This window comes from Ovis canadensis, chromosome 5, assembly GCF_042477335.2.
Source record: "Ovis canadensis isolate MfBH-ARS-UI-01 breed Bighorn chromosome 5, ARS-UI_OviCan_v2, whole genome shotgun sequence".
Lineage (NCBI taxonomy): Eukaryota > Metazoa > Chordata > Mammalia > Artiodactyla > Bovidae > Ovis > Ovis canadensis.
The window spans coordinates 96,392,937-96,414,348 of record NC_091249.1 but is presented as its reverse complement, the minus strand read 5'-3'; the positions used below and the strand labels follow the sequence as shown (position 1 = coordinate 96,414,348).

Here is a 21,412-nt window from a genome sequence, read left to right as displayed (position 1 = left end):
ATTGTAACACCGCAGTCTCAGTGAAGCATTGATCCCAACACCATATGTCAGAGAGAAAGTCAGGAAACCACAGAATGTACCCTTATTTTCTGCTGTTACAATGATATTTCTCAAGATTTTTTTGGTGAGTGTTTATGCGGTATATCCTACACATGTAAACTTTCACTGACAGAGACATTGCTATTTAGTAACACATTTCAGTCCAAAACTAGCTCCTTTTTGGTCAGTGTAAGCCAGAACATTGCTGAGGATAAAATTTGTACTTCAAGAACATGGATTCAGATATGTCAGAATGCTGAATTCCAGACTTGGCACAGTTCAGTATTCTTTCTTCAGCAATTATTTATTCAGAAACAGCCTTTGAGATATAGTTTGCATCGCATTGAAAAGTTATTCCCCTGCAAGATGGGGATGGCACTTTGTATTCACTGTCAGTGGCACATAATCTTTTCATGGAACTAGCAAAAAAGATTATGCCACCTTGTCTCTTGTGTCTATTAGTGTCACACTCTCCAGTGCTATCAGGAAGAATATCTTTATTTTCCTCTTTCCAGGGGACTTTTTGTGACCATGTGAGACTGAACCAACTGGAGAAGGCCATTTTTAAAACTTTCCCTTTAATTTCATAATTGTTAAAAGATATGGGTTAAATACTCTGGCAAGAGATAATGGAATTTCTTTTCTTTATTTTTTTTCCCTTTGGGGACTTTTATTTTCAAGTCTTTCATTGGATATGTAGTCATCTTTTGATCTCTAGCAAGCTAAAAATTATCTTCTAATTGTAAGAAGCCTCATGAAACTGAGAGAAAATTTTGAAGCGATTTTCACTACCCTAGTTGAATTAGGACAAAAATATAAATATACAATGGTTAGAAATTGCTTTAATAATAAGTATTCATAATCTATAGGTTAAACGTGATAAAATCTTCCAGTGAAATTAAATATTATAAATATATTAATGTCTGTAAAAGTAATTTATAATTTAATGCCATTCCTATCAGGATCTCAGTGTTTTGGTTTTGTTGTTTCTTTTTTGTTTTCCCATGCCTTACTTGCTGTTACTGTTTAGTTGCTAAGTCGTGTCCAACTCTTTGCAACCACGTAGACTGCACCAGCAACTTTGTGGGCAAAGTGATGTCTCTGCTTTTTAATTCTCTGTCATGGTTGATCATAACTTTCCTTCCAAAGAGCAAGCATTTTTTAATTTCATAACTGCAGTCACTGTGAGTAATTTTGGAGAAAAAATAAATAAAATCTGTCACTACTTCCACTTATTGCCACATATTTGCCATGAAGGAATGAGACTGGATGCCATGATCTAGCTTTTTCAACATTGAGCTTCTAGCCAGCTTTTCACTCTCTTCTTTCACCTTCATCAAGAGACTCCTTAGTTCCGCTTCACTTTATGCCATTAGGGTGGTGTCCACCGCATATCTGAGGTTGTTGATTTTTCCCAGCAATCGTGATTCCAGCTTGTGATTCATCCAACTTGCATTTCACATGATGTAATTTGCATAGAAATTAAATTAGCAAGGTAACAATATACAGCTTTGATGTACTCCTTTCCCAATTTTGAACCATTCCATCATTCATTGTCCAGTTCTAACTTTTGCTTCCTGACCCACATACAAGTTTCCCAGGAGACAGGTAAGGTGGTCTGGTATTCCCATCTCTAAGAATTTTCCACAGTTTGTTGTGATCCACAAGTCAAAGGCTTTCTCATAGTCAGTGAAGCAGATGTTTTTCTGCAGTTCCCTTGCTTTCTTCATGATCCAACAAATGTTGGCAATTTGATTTCTGATTGCTCTGCCTTCTCTAAACCCAGCTTGAATATCTGGAAGTTATCAGTTCACATATTACTGAAGGCTAGCTTGAAGGATTTTGAACATAACCTTACTAGCATATCAAATGAGTACAGTTTCATGATAGTTTGAACATTCTTTGGCATTGCCCTTCTTTGGGATTGAAATTAAAACTGACCTTTTCCTGTCCTGTGGTCACTGCTGTGTTTTCCATGTTTGCTGGCATATTCAATTCAGCACTTTCACAGCATCATCTTTTAGAATTTTAAAAAGCTCAGCTGGAATTCTATCACTTCACTAGCTTTGTTCATAACAATGCTTCCTAAGACCCACCTGACTTCACGCTCCAGGATATCTGGCTTTAGGTGTGTGACCACACCATGGTGATTATCGAGGTCATTAAGAGCTTTCTTGTATAGTTCCTCTGTGTATTCTTGCCACCTATTCTTTTCTGTTGGGTCCTTACCATTTCTGTCCTTTATCATCCCCATCTTGGCATAAAATATTCCCTTGATAGCTCCAGTTTTTTTGAAGAGCTCTCTGAACTTTCCCATTCCATTGTTTTCCTCTATCTCTTTGCATCGTTCATTTAAGAAGGCCTTATCTCTCCTTAACTATTCTCTGGAACTTTCTTTTTATTTTTTCCCCAATGTTTTATATGCTTACTTTTATCACTACAGTTTTAAATTTCATTTTATATTGGACTATTGTTGTTGTTGTTCAGTCACATAGTTGTATCTGACTCTTTGTGACCCCATGGACTGCAGCATTCCAGACTTTTCATGTCCACCATAATCGCCCAAAATTTGTTCAAACTCCTGTCCTTTGAGTCGGTGATGTCATCCAATCATCTCATTTTATGTTGCCTCCTTCTCTTCCTGCTCTCAGTCTTTCCCAGAAATATGATCTTTTCCAATGAGTCAGCTGTTCACATCACGTGGCCAAAGTATTGTAGCTTCAGCATCAGTCCTTCCAGTGGATATTCAGGGATGGTTTCCTTTAGGATTTATTGGTTTGATCTCTTTGCTGTCCAAGGAATACTTAAGAGTCTTCTTGAGCAACACAATTCAAAAGCGTCAGATCTTCGGTGCTCAGCCTTCTTTATGGTCCATTCTTATATCCATTCATGACTACTGGAAAAAACATAGCTTTGACTATACAGACCTTTGTGGGCAAAGTGATAACTCTGCTTTTTAATATGCTGTCTCGGTTGGTCATAGTTTCTTTTCCAAGGAGCAAGCATCTTTTAATTTCATTACTGCAGTCACTATGCACAGTGATTTTGGAGCCCCAGAAAATAAAATCTGTCACTGTTTCCACTTTTTTCCCCTGTTATTTGCCGTGAAGTGATGGGACTGGATGCCTGGATCCTATTTTTTTGAATGTTGAATTTTAAACCAGTTTTTCCACTCTCCTCTTTCACTTTCATCAAGAGGCTCTTCAGTTTCTCTTCACTTTCTGTATTAGAGCAGTGTCATCTGCATATCTGAGATTTTTGATATTTCTCCCAGCCATCTTGACTCCAACTGGTGCTTCACCCAGCCTGGCATTGGCATGATGTTCTCTGCATATAAGTTCAATAAGCAGGATGATAATATGCAGCCTTGACGCACTCCTTTCCCAGTTTGGAACCAGTCTGTTGTTCCATGTCCAGTTCTAACTATTGCCTCTTGACCTGCATACAGGCTACTCAGAAGGCATGAAAGATGGTCTGGAACTCCAGTCTCTTTAAGAGTTTTCCACAGTTTATGATTCACACAGTTAAAGGCTTTAGCATAGTCAGTGAAATAGAGGTTGATGTTTTTCCAGAATTCCCTTGCTTTTTCTATAATCCAACAGATGTTGGCAATTTAATCTCTCGTTCCTCTGCCTTCTCTAAATCCATCTTGAATATCTGGAAGTTTTCAGATCACGTACTATTGAAGCCTCGCTTGGAGAACTTTGAGCATTACTTTGCTAGTGTGGGAGATGAGTGCAATTGTGTGGTAGTTTAAACTTTCTTTGGCATTGGAGTGAAAACTGACCATTTCCAATGCTGTGGACCATTGCTGAGCTTTCCAAATTTGCTGACATATTGAGTGCAGCACTTTCACAGCACAATCTTTCAGGATTTGAAATAGCTCAGCTGGAATTCCATCACCTCCACTAGCATTTTTCGTAGTGATGCTTCCGAAGGCCCACTGGACTTCACACTCCAGGATGTCTGGCTCTAGGTGAGTGATCACACCATCATGATTATCTGGGTCATAAAGATCTTTTTTGTACAGTTCTTCTGTGTATTCTTGCCACCTCTTCCTAATATTTTCTGATTCTATTAGGTCCATACCATTTCTGTCCTTTATTGTACCCACCTTTGCATGAAGAAACTGAGGTACAGGGAGTTAAGGAATCTCTGGTGACATAAAGTGCTTTTTCACTCTCCTCTTTCACTTTCATCAAGAAGCTCTTTTGTTCCTCTTCGATTTCTGCCATAAGGGTAGTATCATCTGCATATCTGAGGTTATTGTTATATCTCCCATTAATCTCGATTTCAGCTTGTGCTTCATCCAACCCAGCATTTCGCATGATGTACTCTGCATATAAGTCAAATAAGCAGGGTGACAATAAACAGCCTTGATGTATTCCTTTCCCAATTTGGAACCAGTCAGTTGAGTGCAGCCCTTTAACAGCATTGTCTTTTAGGAGTTGAAATAGCTCAGCTGGAATTCCATCACCTCCACTGGCTTTGTTGGTACTGGAGTATAGTTTATTATCAATTCCAACTATATTGGAGTGCAGTTGATTAACACTGCTGTGTTAGTTTTGGATGTACGGAAAAGTGATTCTGTTATACATATAAATCTATCTATCCTTCTTCAAGTTATTTTTCCATTTCGGCTATTACAGTATATTGAGCAGAATTCCTTTTGCTATACTGTATATCCTTATTGGTTATCTGTTTTAAATATAGCAGCATATATATGTCAATCCAAATCTCCCAGTTTGTCCCTCCCAACTAGTAACCATAGGTTCATTCTTTAATTCTTTGAATCTGTTTTCTAAATAAGTTCATTTGTAGCATTTTTTTTAGGATCTATATATAAGTGACATATGATATTTGTCGGACTTACTTCACTTAGTTTGGTCATCTGCAAGTCCAACCATGTTGCTTCAGATGACAAAACTTCATGCTTTAGTGGCTGAGTAATATTCTGTTGCTTATATGTACCACATCTGCTTTATCAGTGAATATTTAGATTGCTTCCTTGTCTTGGCAATTGTAAACCATGCTGCAATTAACATTGGGGTACATGTATCCTTTCAAATCATGGTTTTCTCTGGATATGCCCAGGCGTGGGATTGCTGGATTATATGGCACCTCAATGTTTGTTTTTTTTTTAAGGAACCTCCATAATGTTCTCCATAGTACCAATACCAATTTATATTCTCACCGACAGTGTAAGAGGATTCCCTTTTCTTGCCACCCTTTCCAGCCTTTAGAGTTTGCAGACATTTTGATGAAGGCCATACTGAGTGCTGAGAGGTGATATCTCAATGTAGACTTGATTTGCATTTCTCCAATAATTAGCAATGTTGAGCATCTTTTCATGAGCCTCCTTGCCATCTGTGTATCTTTTTTATAGAAATGTCTGTCACGTCTTCTTCCCATTTTTTGTTTGGGTTGTTTTTTTGACATAGTTGCATGGGCTCTTTATTATTTTTTGAGATTAATATCTCTTTTCTGTTCCCTGATTTGCAAGTATTTTTCCTATTCTGTGGGTTGTATTTTCATTTTGTTTATGGTTTGATGTGCAAAAGGTTTTGAGTTAATGAGGGTCTATTTATTTTTATTTCTATTACTCTAGGAAAAAATATATATTGCCTATGTTTTCTTAGGGTTTTATAGTATCCAGTTTTACATTTAGGGCTTAAATCCATTTCGAGTTCATCTTTGTGTATGGTGTTAAAGAATGTTCTAATTTCGTTTTTTAACATGTAGCTATCTAATTCTCCCAGCACCATTTATAAAGAGATTGATTATTTTTTCTCCATTGCAAATGCTTATCTCCTTTTTTATAGTTTAACTGACCACAGATGTGGGGGGTTATTTCTCAGCTTTCTATCCTATTCCATTGATCTATATTCTTGTTTTTATGCCAATATCATCCTGTTTTGATTACAGTACTTGGGTAGCATAGTCTGAAGTCAGGGAGCCCGATTCCTCCAGCTTCATTTTTCTTCATCAGGATTGCTTTGGCTATTCAGGGTCTTTTGTGCCTCCATATAAATTTAAAATTTTTTTACCTAGTTTTGCCAAAAATGACATTGGTAATTTGATAGGGATTGCATGGAATCTATAAAATGCCGGGCATAGTGTAGTCATTTTGACACTACTGATTCTTCCAATCCAAGAACATGGTTTATCTTTCCATCTGTTCCTGTCATCTTCTATTCCTTTTATCAGTGTCTTATAGTTTTGAAAGTACAGGTCTTTTGCCTCCTTAGGCAGATTTCTTCATAGGTATTTTATTCTTTTGTTGCAATGGTAAATATTTCCTTATCTTTCTTTTGATTGGTCACTAACTTTTGATTGTTAGTGTATAGAAATGCATCAGATTTTTGTGTGTCCTATAACTTTACTGTATTTGTTGATGAGATCTAGTAGTTTTCTGGTAGCATCTTTAGAATTCTCTGTGTACAGTATCATGTCATCTCCAAACAGTGACTTCAAAAACAAACAGTTTTACTTCTTTTTCAATTTAGATTCCTTCATTTTTTTTTTCCTCTGTGCTATGGCTAGGGCTTCCAGTTCAGTTCAGTTACTCAGTCATGTCCGACTCTGCGACCCCATGAATCGCAGCACACCAGGCCTCCCTGTCCATCACCAGTTTCCCAGAGTTCACTCAAACTCACGTCTATCGAGTCGGTGATGCCATTCAGCCATCTCATCCTCTGTTGTCCCCTTTTCCTCCTGCCCCCAATCCCTCCCAGCATCAGAGTCTTTTCCAATGAGTCAACTCTTCGCATGAGGTGGCCAAAGTACTGGAGTTTCAGCTTTAGCATCATTCCTTCCAAAGAAATCCCAGGGCTGATCTCCTTCAGAATGGACTGGTTGGATCTCCTTGCAGTCCAAGGGACTCTCAAGAGTCTTCCCCAACACCACAGTTATATATAATAAAAGTGGTGAGAGTGGACATCCTATTCTTCTTCTTGACCTTCTTGAAAAAAGGAAATGTTTTCACCTTTACCCTATTAAGTTTGAAATTTTTCATGCCCTTTTTATGCCCTTAATGTTTAGATATGTTTGCTCTATACCTACTGTGTAGAGAGTTTTTTCATAAATGGGTGTTGAAGCTTGTCAAAAGCTTCTTTTACATCTGTTTAGATGATCACATGGTTTTTATTCTTCAATTTGTCAGTGTGGTGTATCACACTGATTAATTTGTACATATTGAATTGTTGCATCCCTGGGATAAATCCCACTTGATCATGGTGTATATGTTCTTTTAATGTATTGTTGGATTTGGTTTGCTAGTATTTATTGAGGATTTTTGCATCTGTATTTATCAGTGATATTGACCTGTAATGTCCTTTTTTTGTGATATCTTTGGTTTTGGTATCAGGGTGAGAGTAGCATCATAGAATGCATTTGAGGAGTGTTATTTCCTCTTCAATTTTTTACAATAGTTTCAGAAAGCTAGCTCTTGACTCTTCTCTAAATGTTTGATAGAATTTGCCTGTGAAACTGTCTGGTTTTGGAACTTTTGGGGGGAGGTTTTTAATCCCAGTTTCCATTTTGGTATTTGTGTATATTTTCTATTTCTTCCTGGTTCAGTTTTGGGAGATCATACCTTTCTAAGAATTCATCCATTTATTCCAGAATGTCCATTTTGTTGGCATATAGTTGCTTGTAGTAGTATCTTATGATCCTTTTGTTGACTAAAGAAGCACAACTTGAGAGATGCAAGTTAAGTCTTCTTTGGGGCAAAAGAAAGACTGAAGCCTGGGAGGCAGCACCTCAGATAGTTCTGATCAACTGTTCCAAAGATGCAGTGGGGGACCTTCAATATACAAGGTTTTGGTGAAGGAGGAGTGGATACCATTAAGCTCTCATTTTACAAAAGGTTTTCTGCTAGTCAGTCATGAGGATCTGATGTCACTGTGAAGGGATTTAGTGCTTTTCTAGATATGAGGAGATGCAAGGATTCAGTTCAGTTCAGTCACTCAGTTGTGTCCAACTCTGCAACCCCATGGACTGCAGCACACCAGGCTTTCCTGTCCATCATCAGCTCCCGGAGCTTGCTCAAACTCATGTCCATTGAGTCGGTGATACCATCCAACCATCTCATCCTCTGTCGTCCCCTTCTCCTCTCTCCTTCAGTCTTTCCCAGCATCAGGGTCTTTTCTAATGAGTCAGTTCTTTGCATCAGGTGGCTAAAGTATTGGAGTTTCTGTTTCAGCATCAGTCCTTCCAATGAATATTCAGGACTGATTTCCTTTAGGATGGACTGGTTGGATCTCCTTGCAGTCCAGGAGATTCTCAAGAGTCTTCTCCAATACCACAGTTCAAAAATAACAATGCAAGGATTGGGGTCATAAAATCTGTTCCTGAAAATATCCAACTATCCAAAGGCCTGTCCCACCAGATTCCCTGGAGCACAGAGTGCCTCACTCCACCCTGAACGCCCTCAGCGGGTGTTGAAGGTCAGCAGCTGCAGCAGCACGGGGTTCAGTCTCCGCAGAGGCGGATGGGAAATGCCCTTGTTTTTCAGTCATTGGCAGTGCTCTTGGCAAGTGCCAATTTGTAGTTGACAGGGCCCCCTTGTGGTCATAAATTCAACCATATTTGGGGAGAGATTTCATGACCATGTTGTCCCATGTGGCCAGAATGGCTCATTCCCAGTTCTAAAGAAGGTTTTTGCTGATAGTCCAGTAATAGCACATGGAGTGGCCGAAGTCGTAATGGTTAAAGCTCTCTGGACACCTATCTTCTAGTTATGGTCCAAAAAATATTCCCTCTCGTTGCATTTTCCCATATCTAATCATTGATCACATATCAAAGCATACATTTGATCAACTGCTTTAAGTCTAGTCATCATTATTTTTGTTGGAGGCTCAGTCGTACACTCGGTAATACAAGACAATAATCTTATAAAACAGGCAAAATACAAATTAATAACATTAGTGGAATTGTAGATATTTCAGCCACGAGCCTCCCACACCAAACCAGTTTATTTTCTTTCAAGATCATCAAGACCAAGGAAATGGTTACTTAAGGCAGAAATCTGATTTTTCATATGGTTCATCAAATGTGTTACATTAAAGGATTCATCATGTGTGAAAACACAACGTTCAGCTTGAATTGTGGCACAGGTGCCCCCCTGAGGTGCCGAAAGGATGTCAAGGGCCATGCAGTTTCGTAGCACTGCCTTTCTCATTATGGAGACCTCAGAGTTCAATAGGCTAATAACCTGGTTACCATCATTTAAAGCTTGTTGAGTGAAAGTTGTTAAGGCTCACCTCGATATGGCCAATTACATCCTCCAATCTCATTGAAGGCACACACACACATTAAAAAAAAGAAAAGGCTGCTAAATGGTCATATCAGTAGAATACAAATCTTTTGATCCATTAGACTCATACGAATGGTAGATTGGTTGGGGTTACCTCTAATTTGTTAACGTGTATAACCTTAAGTTCATGGCTACACCTTCTTATCCATCTCTGTAGATACCAAGGCCATAAATTAGTACCACAAATCCACTGAGTTCCATACCAATCACTGTCTCTAAGGGTAATAATAGGCATAGTTCATAAAGTACCCAGCCTATTGTGTTAGTCACTCAGTCGTGCCAACTCCTTGTGACCCCATGGATTGTAGCCCACCAGGCTCCTCTGTCCATGGAGTGGGTTGCCAGTTCCTTCTCCAGGGGATCTTCTCAACCCAGGGATTGAACCCAGGTCTCCTGCCTTGCAGGCAGACTCTTTACCATCTGAACCACTCCACAAATCCACTGAGTTCCATATCACTGTCTCTCTAAGGGTAATAATAGGCATAGTTCATAAAATACCCAGCCTAGTTTCATAATATTACTAGGTTGATCATTCTTTGTATGATTTAATTGTTCCCAACATAGAGGAGCTTTTAAACTTAAATGATGATAGCTTGGTGTCAACCATATAGATCCATCCCATAATTATGGGAGTTTTCCTTTTACTAGACAAGAAGTTACAGTGTTTTGATTGAGACTTAGCTCATCACTCTGATTGAGTTTGAATGACTCTAAGAAAAAACTTACTTAAATAAATGGCCAGGGTCAGAGCAGGTATTATTAATTGGCCCGGTGAGAGGATCTCATCTAGTAATATCATGAATAGACAGAAAAGGACTGAACTCTCTTCTAAAACAAGTTTCCTAGTGGTTATCCAATCAGAACCCTGGAGGGGAGAAGTCTACCAAGGCAACCCAGAAATACTAGACAGAAGTACCTGGCCACAACGCAACAATTGGATTGAGTTGTAAACTAGCATAGAATCATGTCCATGATAGAAAACATTTGATGGATATGCAAAGGTCCAAGAAATTTAAAAAAAAAAATTATAAATGATCATACAAATCAGGTCCAGCATCTTGGGCAAGCTGTCTACTCCTGATGTTGTTTTCTTCTCATTCCAGTATAGTGCAGTTTCCTCTGAGCGTCGTTTTAAGGTGAGTTTGAGGTCAGCAGGCCTCTCTATAGACCAGTCCAGTGTAGGGGCCTTTGGAAGTAGGAGTTAATCCAGTAGTCAATTTCACTTCAGTTTCACTGTGTATGAGATAATTAAAAGAGTATCTGGTAAAAAGGTCTTTCCATTCACGTTGGAGATAGTTTCTTAAATTATGTCTTTTTCCAGTCTTGGTTGCAGTTCGTGAGGCATCTGATCTTCATCCAATGATAGATTACTGGGCTAAGCTTCAGAAATAAACTTGTAATATTTAATTGAATTATTAAAGAACATTCTATTAAAATACCCTAACAGAAAAGAACTATTCAAGAAATGAGTCTTAGTAGATACAGACCTCCATTAACAAACTGGGATTTAACATTCATTGAAATATCTTTTTCTCTCTAAAGTCACTTTCATTTTTACTGACTATAACCAAATAGATCTGTTCGTGAAATTGGTTTGGTCTCAATAAATTTGGCCTGATTATTTATATAATCATAACTGATCATAGACTTTTTGCTGAAACTTTCATAGAGTCTCACACTGAACTGAACTTTTTAAAATAAAACCTTTCAGGGCTAGGAAAGTCACACTGAAGTCTTATCACAGATTTTGCCTAACAGTGAAGTCCTCCCTTTCTCAACTTCTCCAAAATTCTTTGAGATTTCTGTACCTGTTTGTGAGATAACCTTCCTAACTGATCTGATAAAGTTATTGGAAACTCTTGTTTTACAATCTCTGGACAGGCCAGATAGAAAAAAATAAATGTTTCAATTTGTTTATAAAGTATAGTTTTTTGAAAGTACTGCCATAATAATCTGAGGGGAAGGTTTTTCTTACACCTGGAAAACATAGACTCAAACCAATAACTTTTCCGATAGAAACCATAAAAGTTATAAACATATTTGCCAGTTCATTCAGTCCTTTTGTTAACCTCTGTGAAGTCATCAAGTTTTCCATTAGAATCCTTTCATTTCTTACCTAGTTCTGAAACTTGTATTCATCCAACAGTCCTTTCTAGAAGCTTCTTGAAGTGGAAGCATTTTTGCGAAACTTGGTTAGTGCTGTGATACTAGCTAGAATTATGACTGATAACATTTTACCTGGACATAGCAGAATTTTAAGAACTCCATATAGTTTCTAGGATATCTATATTAGTAACATTTACCTTACAATATAACCCAAGATTTATTACTCACTTGACAGTGTGTTGTGTGCTTAGTCACTCAGTCATGTCCAAATCTTTGCAACCCATGAACTGTATGTAGCCTGCCAAGCTGTCCGTGGGGATTCTTCAGGCAAGAATACAGGAGTGGGTAACCTTTCCCTTCTCCAGGGGATCTTCCCAACCCAGGGATCGAACCCAGGTCAACTGCATTGCAGGCAGATTCTCCAACGGACTGACTTGACAATACTTCCCATGTAATTCTGCATACAAAATGAACCTAATTAGTGTAATATCTCTTTCAGGGATGCTTCAGGGGCCCTCTGAAGCATCCCAAAGTTAGCTAGAAGTCAAAAGTGCTGCATTAGAATGATTCAGGAAGTTTTGTCAACAAATGTCAAAAAGGTTTAGACACTCAGTCAGATAGGATTAAATGTCATTGTGAAACAATAGTTATTCACTTAGTCAAAGTAACAATAAAGTATTTCAGAGGCAATATAGAACTGATCATTTAAGAGGTAAATAAACTTAAATCTATTATCAGAGGCAGGTCAACATCTGAAGAAAGCATGTGCCCTTAACAGAGAGAAAAACCAAATTCAAGTTTTTGTACCAGCTTGCATTTAAATTCATTTAAAGGTAAACTTAATTAATTAGTAGTGAAATTCACTCAGTCGTGTCCGACTCTTGTGACTGCATGGACTATAAGCTGCCAGGCTCCTCCGTCAATGGGATTCTCCTCCAGACAAGACTACTGGAGTGGGTTGCTATTTCCTTCTCCAGGGGATCTTTCTGTCCCAGGAATCGAACCCAAGTCTCCTGAATTGCAGGCAGGTTCTTTACTGACTAAGGTATGAGGAAAGCCTAAACATAGTCCTAACCATGCACGAAACTCTTTTCTCAGGGTCCACTTTCCACAAACCTTCTTATCACTTTCTGCATCAGTTACTCTTTTCTCCCATTCAGAAATAGCCACCGGTAAATCAGACGTACTTCCTTTTCCTCATAAAATGCAATTCCATTCCTCATACCTTCTTTACTGAAAACTACACATCCTACCTTCCTTAAGCAAACAAGAACTGACCTTTATATTAGCATTCTGTAGATTGGTAACCATAACTACCAGTGATAATTTCTAAAAACATTTGATTTCTTATAGAGTACATCTTAGGATGACACCAAACGTTATTCATTGAGTCTCAAATCTCCTTGGTTTCTCCGTAAGAGGAACATAGTGTTCAGTAATAAATATTTCAAATTCTTATTCTATTTGGAAATGATCTAGCTATTCAATAGACTTCCAACACTTAGTTTAGCACAACCCTTACAAATTCAGATTACCTCATTCTGGAGAAACTATTTTAGACAGACATTCCTAAAGTGTAATTATTCTTAATAGAGTTTGTCTAAAAGCTCATATATCATTTACATTATTTTTAGAAGTTTCCTCACTCAAGGTACTTTCCTTGCTGACAAATTTGTAACAGATATAATAGTATTTTACATATTAAACCTAGGCACGATGAAAATATTTTGCTTCATGTTAATGACTCTTAGAAATGTCTATGTTAGGTCAACAAACAAACAATAATACCAGATATTTAATACTGAATATTTCCCAATTCACATGAACCTGAAATTCATTTAGGTTTAATTTGTCTTGTATTTAGAACTGTTTGATTTGTAAGTGCTTACTTTTCTTTAGGCCAATTAGAGCTCATTTACAAACCAATCTCAGCAATCTTATCCAAAAACAAAGACACACACGGGAGACCATAGGCAGATATATGTCCCAATAGACACAAAAGAGATCTCATAGCTTTGCTTTCCAAACTTAGTTATAAATTAGATATCACAATACAAAACTCATTAGTTATTAACAACAGTTGGAATAAGAAGATTTTTTAAAGGCTTTGATCCCTTTTTTCTTTTGGTTTCAAGAATTAGAGATTGTTTAGATAAGATAAGGGCTTCCCTGGTGGCTCAGATGGTAAAGAATCTGCCTGCAATGTGGGATCCCTGGTCCAGAAGATCCTCTGGAGGAGGAAATGACAACCCACTCCAGTATTCTTGCCTGGAGAATTCCATGGACAGAGGAGCCTAGCAGGCAGAGTCAGATACAACTGAACAACTACTAGTAGTGACTGCACTACTAGATAAATGATCCAGAGAGCTCTGGTCTCAAGGTATAAGAAGAGTTAATTCCTCAGGGCAAGAATTCTTAAAGAAATTTTTTTTTCTTCAAACTTTCTCTGAAGTCTTTAATACACTGTCAAAAATCATATTTTTCCATGGTCATAGTTTTATAGCCAAGATTCAGATAGATAGTGCTCAAATTGGCCCTGATAACAAGAGCAGATTAGCCCCAGCAGGGAGTGTCCCTATGGGGAAGTGGGGGTCTTAATTTAATCAGACCCAGGCTGTTGATTATAGGAGAAAGTCTTGGACATAAGGGAACTTCCATCCATTTTCCTATCCTTTGTCAATAAAGATCTAATATTTTTAGGCCATTTTTCTTGTCCTTGGATCATAGCTATAGGTTGACAAGTCATTTAAAACATTTTTTCCAAGGGGTACCCAGGTGGAGTGTAGAACCTTAGAAGAAGGTCTTCCCATATTAGCTTGAGCAGTTTTGTACCAGATGTCTGTGTGTTCAAACCAAACCAACAAAACCAAACCAGAACCTTACCAGCTGGGAGTCACACTCTAAATAAAGCAGAAGTCAAATGGCATAAAGTCAAATGTGACTTCCCAGACCCACTAGACCTGCAACTTGGCAGAGTCCCTGCTAGCAGCCATTTTTTAGCTCTGATATAGTTGCAAGTGATTTCTTGTTTGTTTCCTACAAAGAAGTTACTCTATTGTTTCCTCTTTTAGAAACTTCTAGATAACCAATAAAAGCAAGCATGGCTGGCCTTTTCTAATCATGCATGAAAAATATCAATTTTGGAATATCAAAAGAGCCCCAATTTGGCCATTTTAGGTTGAGATCTCTTTTAGTATAATTTCTCCAATTAAGTATGTACTTGCAAGTATGAGTTCTGCATGTATTGTACATGAATCTGCCTGGAATGTTAGTCAGAGGTGGGCTTTCTGATGCCCCTGTTTTCTGTTTTTGAGAGATTCTGTTTCCCATATTAAGTTGAGTTTGTCAGGGGTAAAAATCACTAGTGAGATTGTGTAGTGGGCCTGTGTGCTGCTTGTGAGCTTAACTCCTTCAGGAGTCACCCCAGAGTCGTTTCAGCCCGTCTTACATGGTGGCTCAGATTCTGCCTCTGGCAATCTAAGACCACCATGGCTTCTCAGGTCGCTGAATGGCCAGTTCTTATCTGCGAGCCTGGGGTGAGCAAGTGTTTTCATTAATGAGTGGGTTTCCCTGTGGGACCACTGCATGGATGAGGACTAGGCAGCCACCACTCCAGTAAATTTCTCAGTCACCTGACAACACCGAAATCTGCTAGGAGGAGTATTGTCACTTTTCTTCAGAGCAAAGCTCTCGTATATTCTCCTCACTTTTATCCTGACAAATTCTATAAAGGCAGTTGATTTGAGGAAAAGCGTCCGATCAGCCTCTTACCTAACCACTCAACAAAACCACTCAGTCCCCTCCAACGGAGCGACTTCGGCATCTTTCAGCCAAGACCCAGGTATTCCTTGATTTTTTTCAATCCAGCCCCCACCCCCAGTACCTTTCCACCGGGTGGAAATTTCTTGTTGTCTTCCAACCGAGCCCAACTCAGTGTCTAGCTCTTGGGTGGCTATGCCCTGAATGTTTCACCCATCCCCAGTATGTTTCCAACTGGGAGGGAGCAGGTAACCCGCTCCACCACCAAATAAAACTCAGAATCTCAACCAATACAGGAGATTCGAGAACCAGAAGAGACTTACCCAAATTCATCTGCATTCCCTGAGGAGGTAGATGGGCCCAGGGTGCCGCTGCTGGTACCAAAGTTCCGGTTCTTCATGGGGCTCAGACAAAGGAAGGAATTCCACTCTGGGTCACTTCAGCGGTTGTCATAACTGTCAACTAAAAAAGATGCACAACTTGAGAGTTGCAAGTTAACTTTTCTTTGGGGCAAAATGAGGACTGCAGCCTGGGAAGCAGCACCTCAGAGATTTCTGAGAGACTGCTCCAAAGACGCAGCAAGGGACGGTCATCGTGTAAGGTTTTGGTGAAGGGGGAGTTCAGTACCATTAGGCACTCATTTTACAAAAGGTCTCCTGCTAGTCAGGAGGATCTGATGTCATCACGAGGGATTTCGTGCTTTTCTAGATATGAGGAGGTGCCAGGATTGGGGTCATAAACTCTGTTCCTGAAAATATCCAACTATCCAAAGACCCATCCCACCAGATTCCCTGGAGCACAGAGTGCCTCACTCCACCCTGAACGCCCTCAGCGGGCGTTGAAGGTCAGCAGCTGCAGCAGCACAGCATTCAGTCTCCGCAGAGGCCGATGGCAAATGCCCCTGTTGTTCAGTTGTTGACAATGCTCTTGGCTAGTGCCAACTTGTAGTTGACATTTTATATTACTGTGGTGTCCACTGTAACTTTTCCTTTCCAATTTCCAAGTGTTCACAGCACAAGTAAGCACACGGGAAAACCTCAGTTACTCATGCCACGTACCACTACTCCATGCTCTACCAACCAGCTGCTAATTTTGTTTTGTTTCTTTCTGAAGCAAGCACATCTCACAGTTTACTATTCTAAAAGCCTTCTGGGAGAAAAATAGACAGACAAAGTTCAAAAATGTTTGAAATTAAAGAATGAAGAACAAAGTCATGCAATGCCCTGCATCAGGACACCATAGGTCACAATGATCTCAAGAGTATTGTATGGATCTAGGAATTAATACAGAAGGCAAAAAAAAAAAAAAAGTATTTAAAAAATAGCATTGATTGGCGTTATCTCTCTTGATACTGGGTTGATTTTGTTCTCTAGGTGAGAAATTAACAAATGACCCTGTGATAGAGACCATTATGCACACCAGATACCCACTTGCTCCTCTCCATTTCCCAACATCATTTGCAATTTGGCTGAGGTCATATAGTTAGTTAAGGTCAATGCAATGTATCCAGAAATGATTTAAGCTGCTTCCAAACCTTGGTTTTTTAAAACACCCTGCATAATCTCACAGCTCTTTCCTGTTGGCCGTTGTGAATGTGAATGCTGCATTTTTCAGATACTAGCTAAAATTTGCAACAGCCTGGATCTCTGAATCACTCTTTAGAAGAGACCACCTTCAGCAAACTGCCTGACCAACAGCCTGTGCCAGAAGCAAAAATAAATACCAATTGCATTAAAAAAAGATCTTTTTAAAATACATAAAAATGATAAATCTATGTATTCCTGCTTCAGAAAACCAATTTTCAACTTATTTAACTCTTTAAATATTCATTGCCTGTGTTACATGCAGCTTACTTCAGTCATGTCTGACTCTTTTCAACCCTATGAACTGTAGCCCTCTAGGTTCCTTTGCAACCCTATGGACTATATATAACCTTCTAGGTTCCTGTGTCCATGGAATTCTGTAGGCAAGAATACTGGAGTGGGTTGCTGTGCCCTCCTCCAGGGGATCTTCCCCACCCAGGGATCAAACCTGCATCTCTGACTTCTCCTGCATTGGCAGGCGGGTTCTTTACCACTAGCATCACCTGGGAAGCTCATTCATCACCCATTCAGTTTTAAAATTATCATTAAGAAAGCGGCAGCAGTGTGTTTTAAAAAACATCATTATCAGACCTCACATGTGGTGGGGGGAAATCCAAACAAGAAAATAATAAAAATAACTCCCAAGAGAAGGAAGGCCAAATGATTAATAGTCTGTTCTTCTTTGCTAGGTTTTCCAGGGCAATTTTGACAATGATACTCACAGAAAAAATGTCATTGATCCTCCTATCTATGCACGGCACATAAGGATCCTTCCTTGGTCCTGGTACGGGAGGATCACACTGAGGTCGGAGCTGCTGGGCTGCACAGAGGAAGAGTGAAGAGACATCACAGGCCTCCTCTCTATTTTCCTTAAGTATCTCCATGGAATGAACTCTGCAAAATCTATAGGAAACTGAACAGGATTTTTTCATGAAAAGTGCTCAAATTACGGTAGGCCACTAACTGTCTTCTTAAGGAGGTCTAAGCCTGCCTTTTCAATGGTTTAATTTGATTTTTATCATTTAAATTCCTTAAGCAACATCACATTAACTGTAAATTAGTTTTTTCATTGTTTTCTTATTCATACTGGTTGAAATGTATTAGGCAAAGAAAGTAGCACTCTTGATAGCAAGGGTAAAACAATCTTATAATTATTAAATAAAAGCAAGAGTTGTCAGAGCTTTCGTGATCAATACTGAACTTATAAAAAGAATACTGCAATGTTAGCAATAAGTTTTGTCCTTCTGTAATGAGTCTATATTATCCTAATTATTTCCCGGTGCCTACCAAACACTGTCAGTGTTTGTAATCGAATTTTGAAGATGAATCTGTAACATGCAGTACTAATTGATACTGTAATTTTCATTTGACTTTTATTTCTAATCAGATTATATGATCTTATTTTCTGTGCTATTCTATATTCTATATATTACATACTGCCTGAATAAGTTCATATTTTTCCCCAGTTGACTTTTGTCCTATTACTTGCCTAAAAAAGTATGCTTGTGTGTGTGTGTGTGTATATATATATATATATATGTGCACATATACACACACACACACATATACATGTGAAACAGGATTGAGTATCAGTAGATTGAGCATATTTAATATCAGTAGATTAAATCTGCAATTCTTTGGTTTTTGAAGGAAGCTATAACTATGTAATCTTGAAATACTTCCTTAATTAAAGACCCCAGTACTACCATCTTGCAAAATAAACAAAATCCCATTATGTTTCTTTAAAGCAAAATTGAAATCTTTGTTTTGATGGTATTTACAAATAGTCTTATCTTCACTTTAAAAATAATAGAATAATTATTTGGCTATTTAAAAAATTTTTTAGCAAATATTGACATAGTACTGCATAACTTGGCCAACCATACTCATCATTTCTTTGTTCATCTCTGCATTTCCTGTGAAACTAGAATTTTATTGAGGTTTGAAACTAGTGATGGTTTCTCAGGAAAGCACAATGTGTAGATATTTGTGAGGAGAAAAGTATTTACTAATGGCAAAGTAGTCAACCATTTTCAAGGTAAAAATTGATTTCTATTTATTTTGCTTCAAAGGTCCTGAAAAAAATAAGCAATTATCATAACAATTTGTTATTGATAATGGAGGTTTCATTGACATTCTCACAAATTAAAGTTCTCACTGCCTCCATGAAAGTCCTCAACATCTAATTTATAAGCTTTACCAGTGTTTGTTTCATTAAGGCTTAGACACAGAATTATTGGAGTTTTAAATTAAAGGTTCTGGAAAAGAAAGTATGGTATGTGTACAAAGCTTTGAGGTCCTGTGCAACACTAAGTTGTTTTCTTTTTCGTTATTATTTGTGCTGCATAACAAAAGCGCCTAGACTGTTACCGTCTTGTCTGTCCATGTGTTAACAGCATTTCTTGATGATGTATATATGGAGTGGTCTTCAATCATAGTGATGATTTATAAAGAGAAAGTCGATCATAATGGCGTTTTTAATAAAAGCAAAATTAGTACTGGCTGGCCACATATTTGGCCTATGCCTACATGCTTTCTACTTCAGACTCTATTATAAAATTGTTACTTTGACGCATCTGAAATGGTGATCAGTTTTTAGCATATTAAAAAAAAAAGTACTGCCATGTCATAAATAACATCTTCTTAAGCTAGCTTTCAATTGGGAATGTAACTATATTTAATTTACTAAATTGTAAGATCATATCACAAGTAAATACTTTGGGTCAAAGGGATATACACATTTACTCTGCAGCCAATGGCCCTTATTTCTTCAAAGATTTACTGTCCCACTGAACTCTCCCTTGATTCTCTACATAGTATATTTTTAAAGTTATGAGTAATTTTTTGCAATGATTTACTTTCTCAGAATTATTCATTGCTTCTTATGATGTTTTATTTTATTGGTAGTTTAAAAAGATATATTTTCAAAGAGTTTGCTAAAATGTTACCTTTTATTAGAAATGCATAGAAATGGCTTTTGTTTCTTTGTGCATTTTCTCTCTTCTGTATATGCTTTTCACCAACATGGAATATCTCTTTAACCCACAATGCCCCAGATTAAAGGGATTCCCTGTAGAAATGTATTGTGAGGTAGTATATAGCTTTTGTGTAATTTCTATCAATGACATTAAAGTGAAGCAGATTTATTCTGTTTAAATTCACAGTAAAGCAAGTAAAACCTCATGAGCACAAGGCACAGAAGAATCACCTAGCCTTCACCATGAGTAACTATAACATGCTAATTTCATAATCTACGAAATTATAATTTTAAACATTTCCAGCATATCTGTCTTATTAAAAGCATTTATCATAATCACTAATTCTAGTTTTAGGGTTGACTTTCTCTTTCTGAATGGCTTCATAAAGGTTTATGTGAATTTTGAAGACTTAAGGTACTAATGATTGTATCTTTGCTAATCAACAAAATATGAAATATAATATTCATTGCTGGCGTCTGATGTGTCAGTAAGTACAGAAATAAGTAAGATACAAATAACCTTTGCAAACTTTCAAGCTGTGTAACATTCCAATGTTGGGTTTTTTCTTTGTAATATATACTTAAATCATGTAGGATGTTGTAAAATCAGTATGACCTTGTCTAGTCTTCAAAGTTAAAATAAACTTTTGAAAATCTGGGATACTATTGAAGCAGTTGTAATCAAACACATTTGTAAGAACACACAAACTGTCTGAATATGAATATGCACTACTCTTAACTACATGCTGGTTTACTTTTTCTTTGTACAGGAAAATTAAAGAAGTACAGAAAAAGGAAATCATATTAGCCTTCAAATGTACATTGATATCCGCCAAATTGGCCTTTGCAAAATTATTAAAATTTGTGCATTTCTCCTGCTTTTAGCTGTGGAAATTTTATTGGAATACTAATAACCCAAAGTCTTTTTTTTTTTTTTTGCCTCATGCATAATTAAAGTCTTGTGCTCCAGGACTGATCTGTCCACTGGTAAGAGGATGCTATTGCTGGTATTTCTGTTGTTCTTAAGTACATGACTCTCAGGAATATAATGAAGAGATCTAGTCAATAGTAAGCTATCATACAAATGCTACTAATATATCTATCTGTGTAACTCTGCTGCTGCTGCTAAGTCGCTCCAATCATGTCTGACTCTGTGCGACCCCATAGACGGCAGCCCACCAGGCTCCCCCGTCCCTGGGATTCTCCTAGCTTCCACTTAAAGAAAATCATAACACTTAGATTCATCATAAACCCTGTTTCACCTTCTCTGAAAGTCACTGGTAAATACTGAGTCTGAGAACTTCCTACTTTTTAGATATTTTAAGATTCAAAAAATTTAGGGGAAAAAATTTTGAGATATTAAACATTGACTCCTTAGTTTCAACTTCAGTGAATGAACTATCAGCTTCAATGAATCTGACAGTTACATACTAGCTTATTATATATGTTTGTGTACCCATACATGTTCCTATTTAACTGCATTTTAATATGAATGGTTCAGTGGGTTTCCATTGCTTGCCTGGTTTTCACAAACCCAATGTGTTCAAATATAAGCGATTATACATATTTTTCAATAAGGCCAATAAAACTTATGACAACATCTGTAGAGGGTAAAATTCAACATCTATACCT

At 37.7% G+C, this 21,412-nt stretch overlaps 1 protein-coding gene across 2 annotated transcripts in view; it reads left to right on the top strand.

Moving 5' to 3' along the window:
- The window catches only part of EDIL3 (EGF like repeats and discoidin domains 3), a 476,676-nt gene extending 456,018 nt beyond the window's left edge, over positions 1–20,658 (top strand). For both annotated transcript variants that reach the window (XM_069592585.2, XM_069592586.2), the window contains one exon: positions 17,493–20,658. In XM_069592585.2, coding sequence (XP_069448686.1) covers positions 17,493–17,642 — 150 coding nt within the window. In that variant the 3' untranslated portion in view covers positions 17,643–20,658. The remainder of the gene's footprint in view (positions 1–17,492) is intronic.
- The last annotated feature ends 754 nt before the right edge of the window (positions 20,659–21,412 follow it).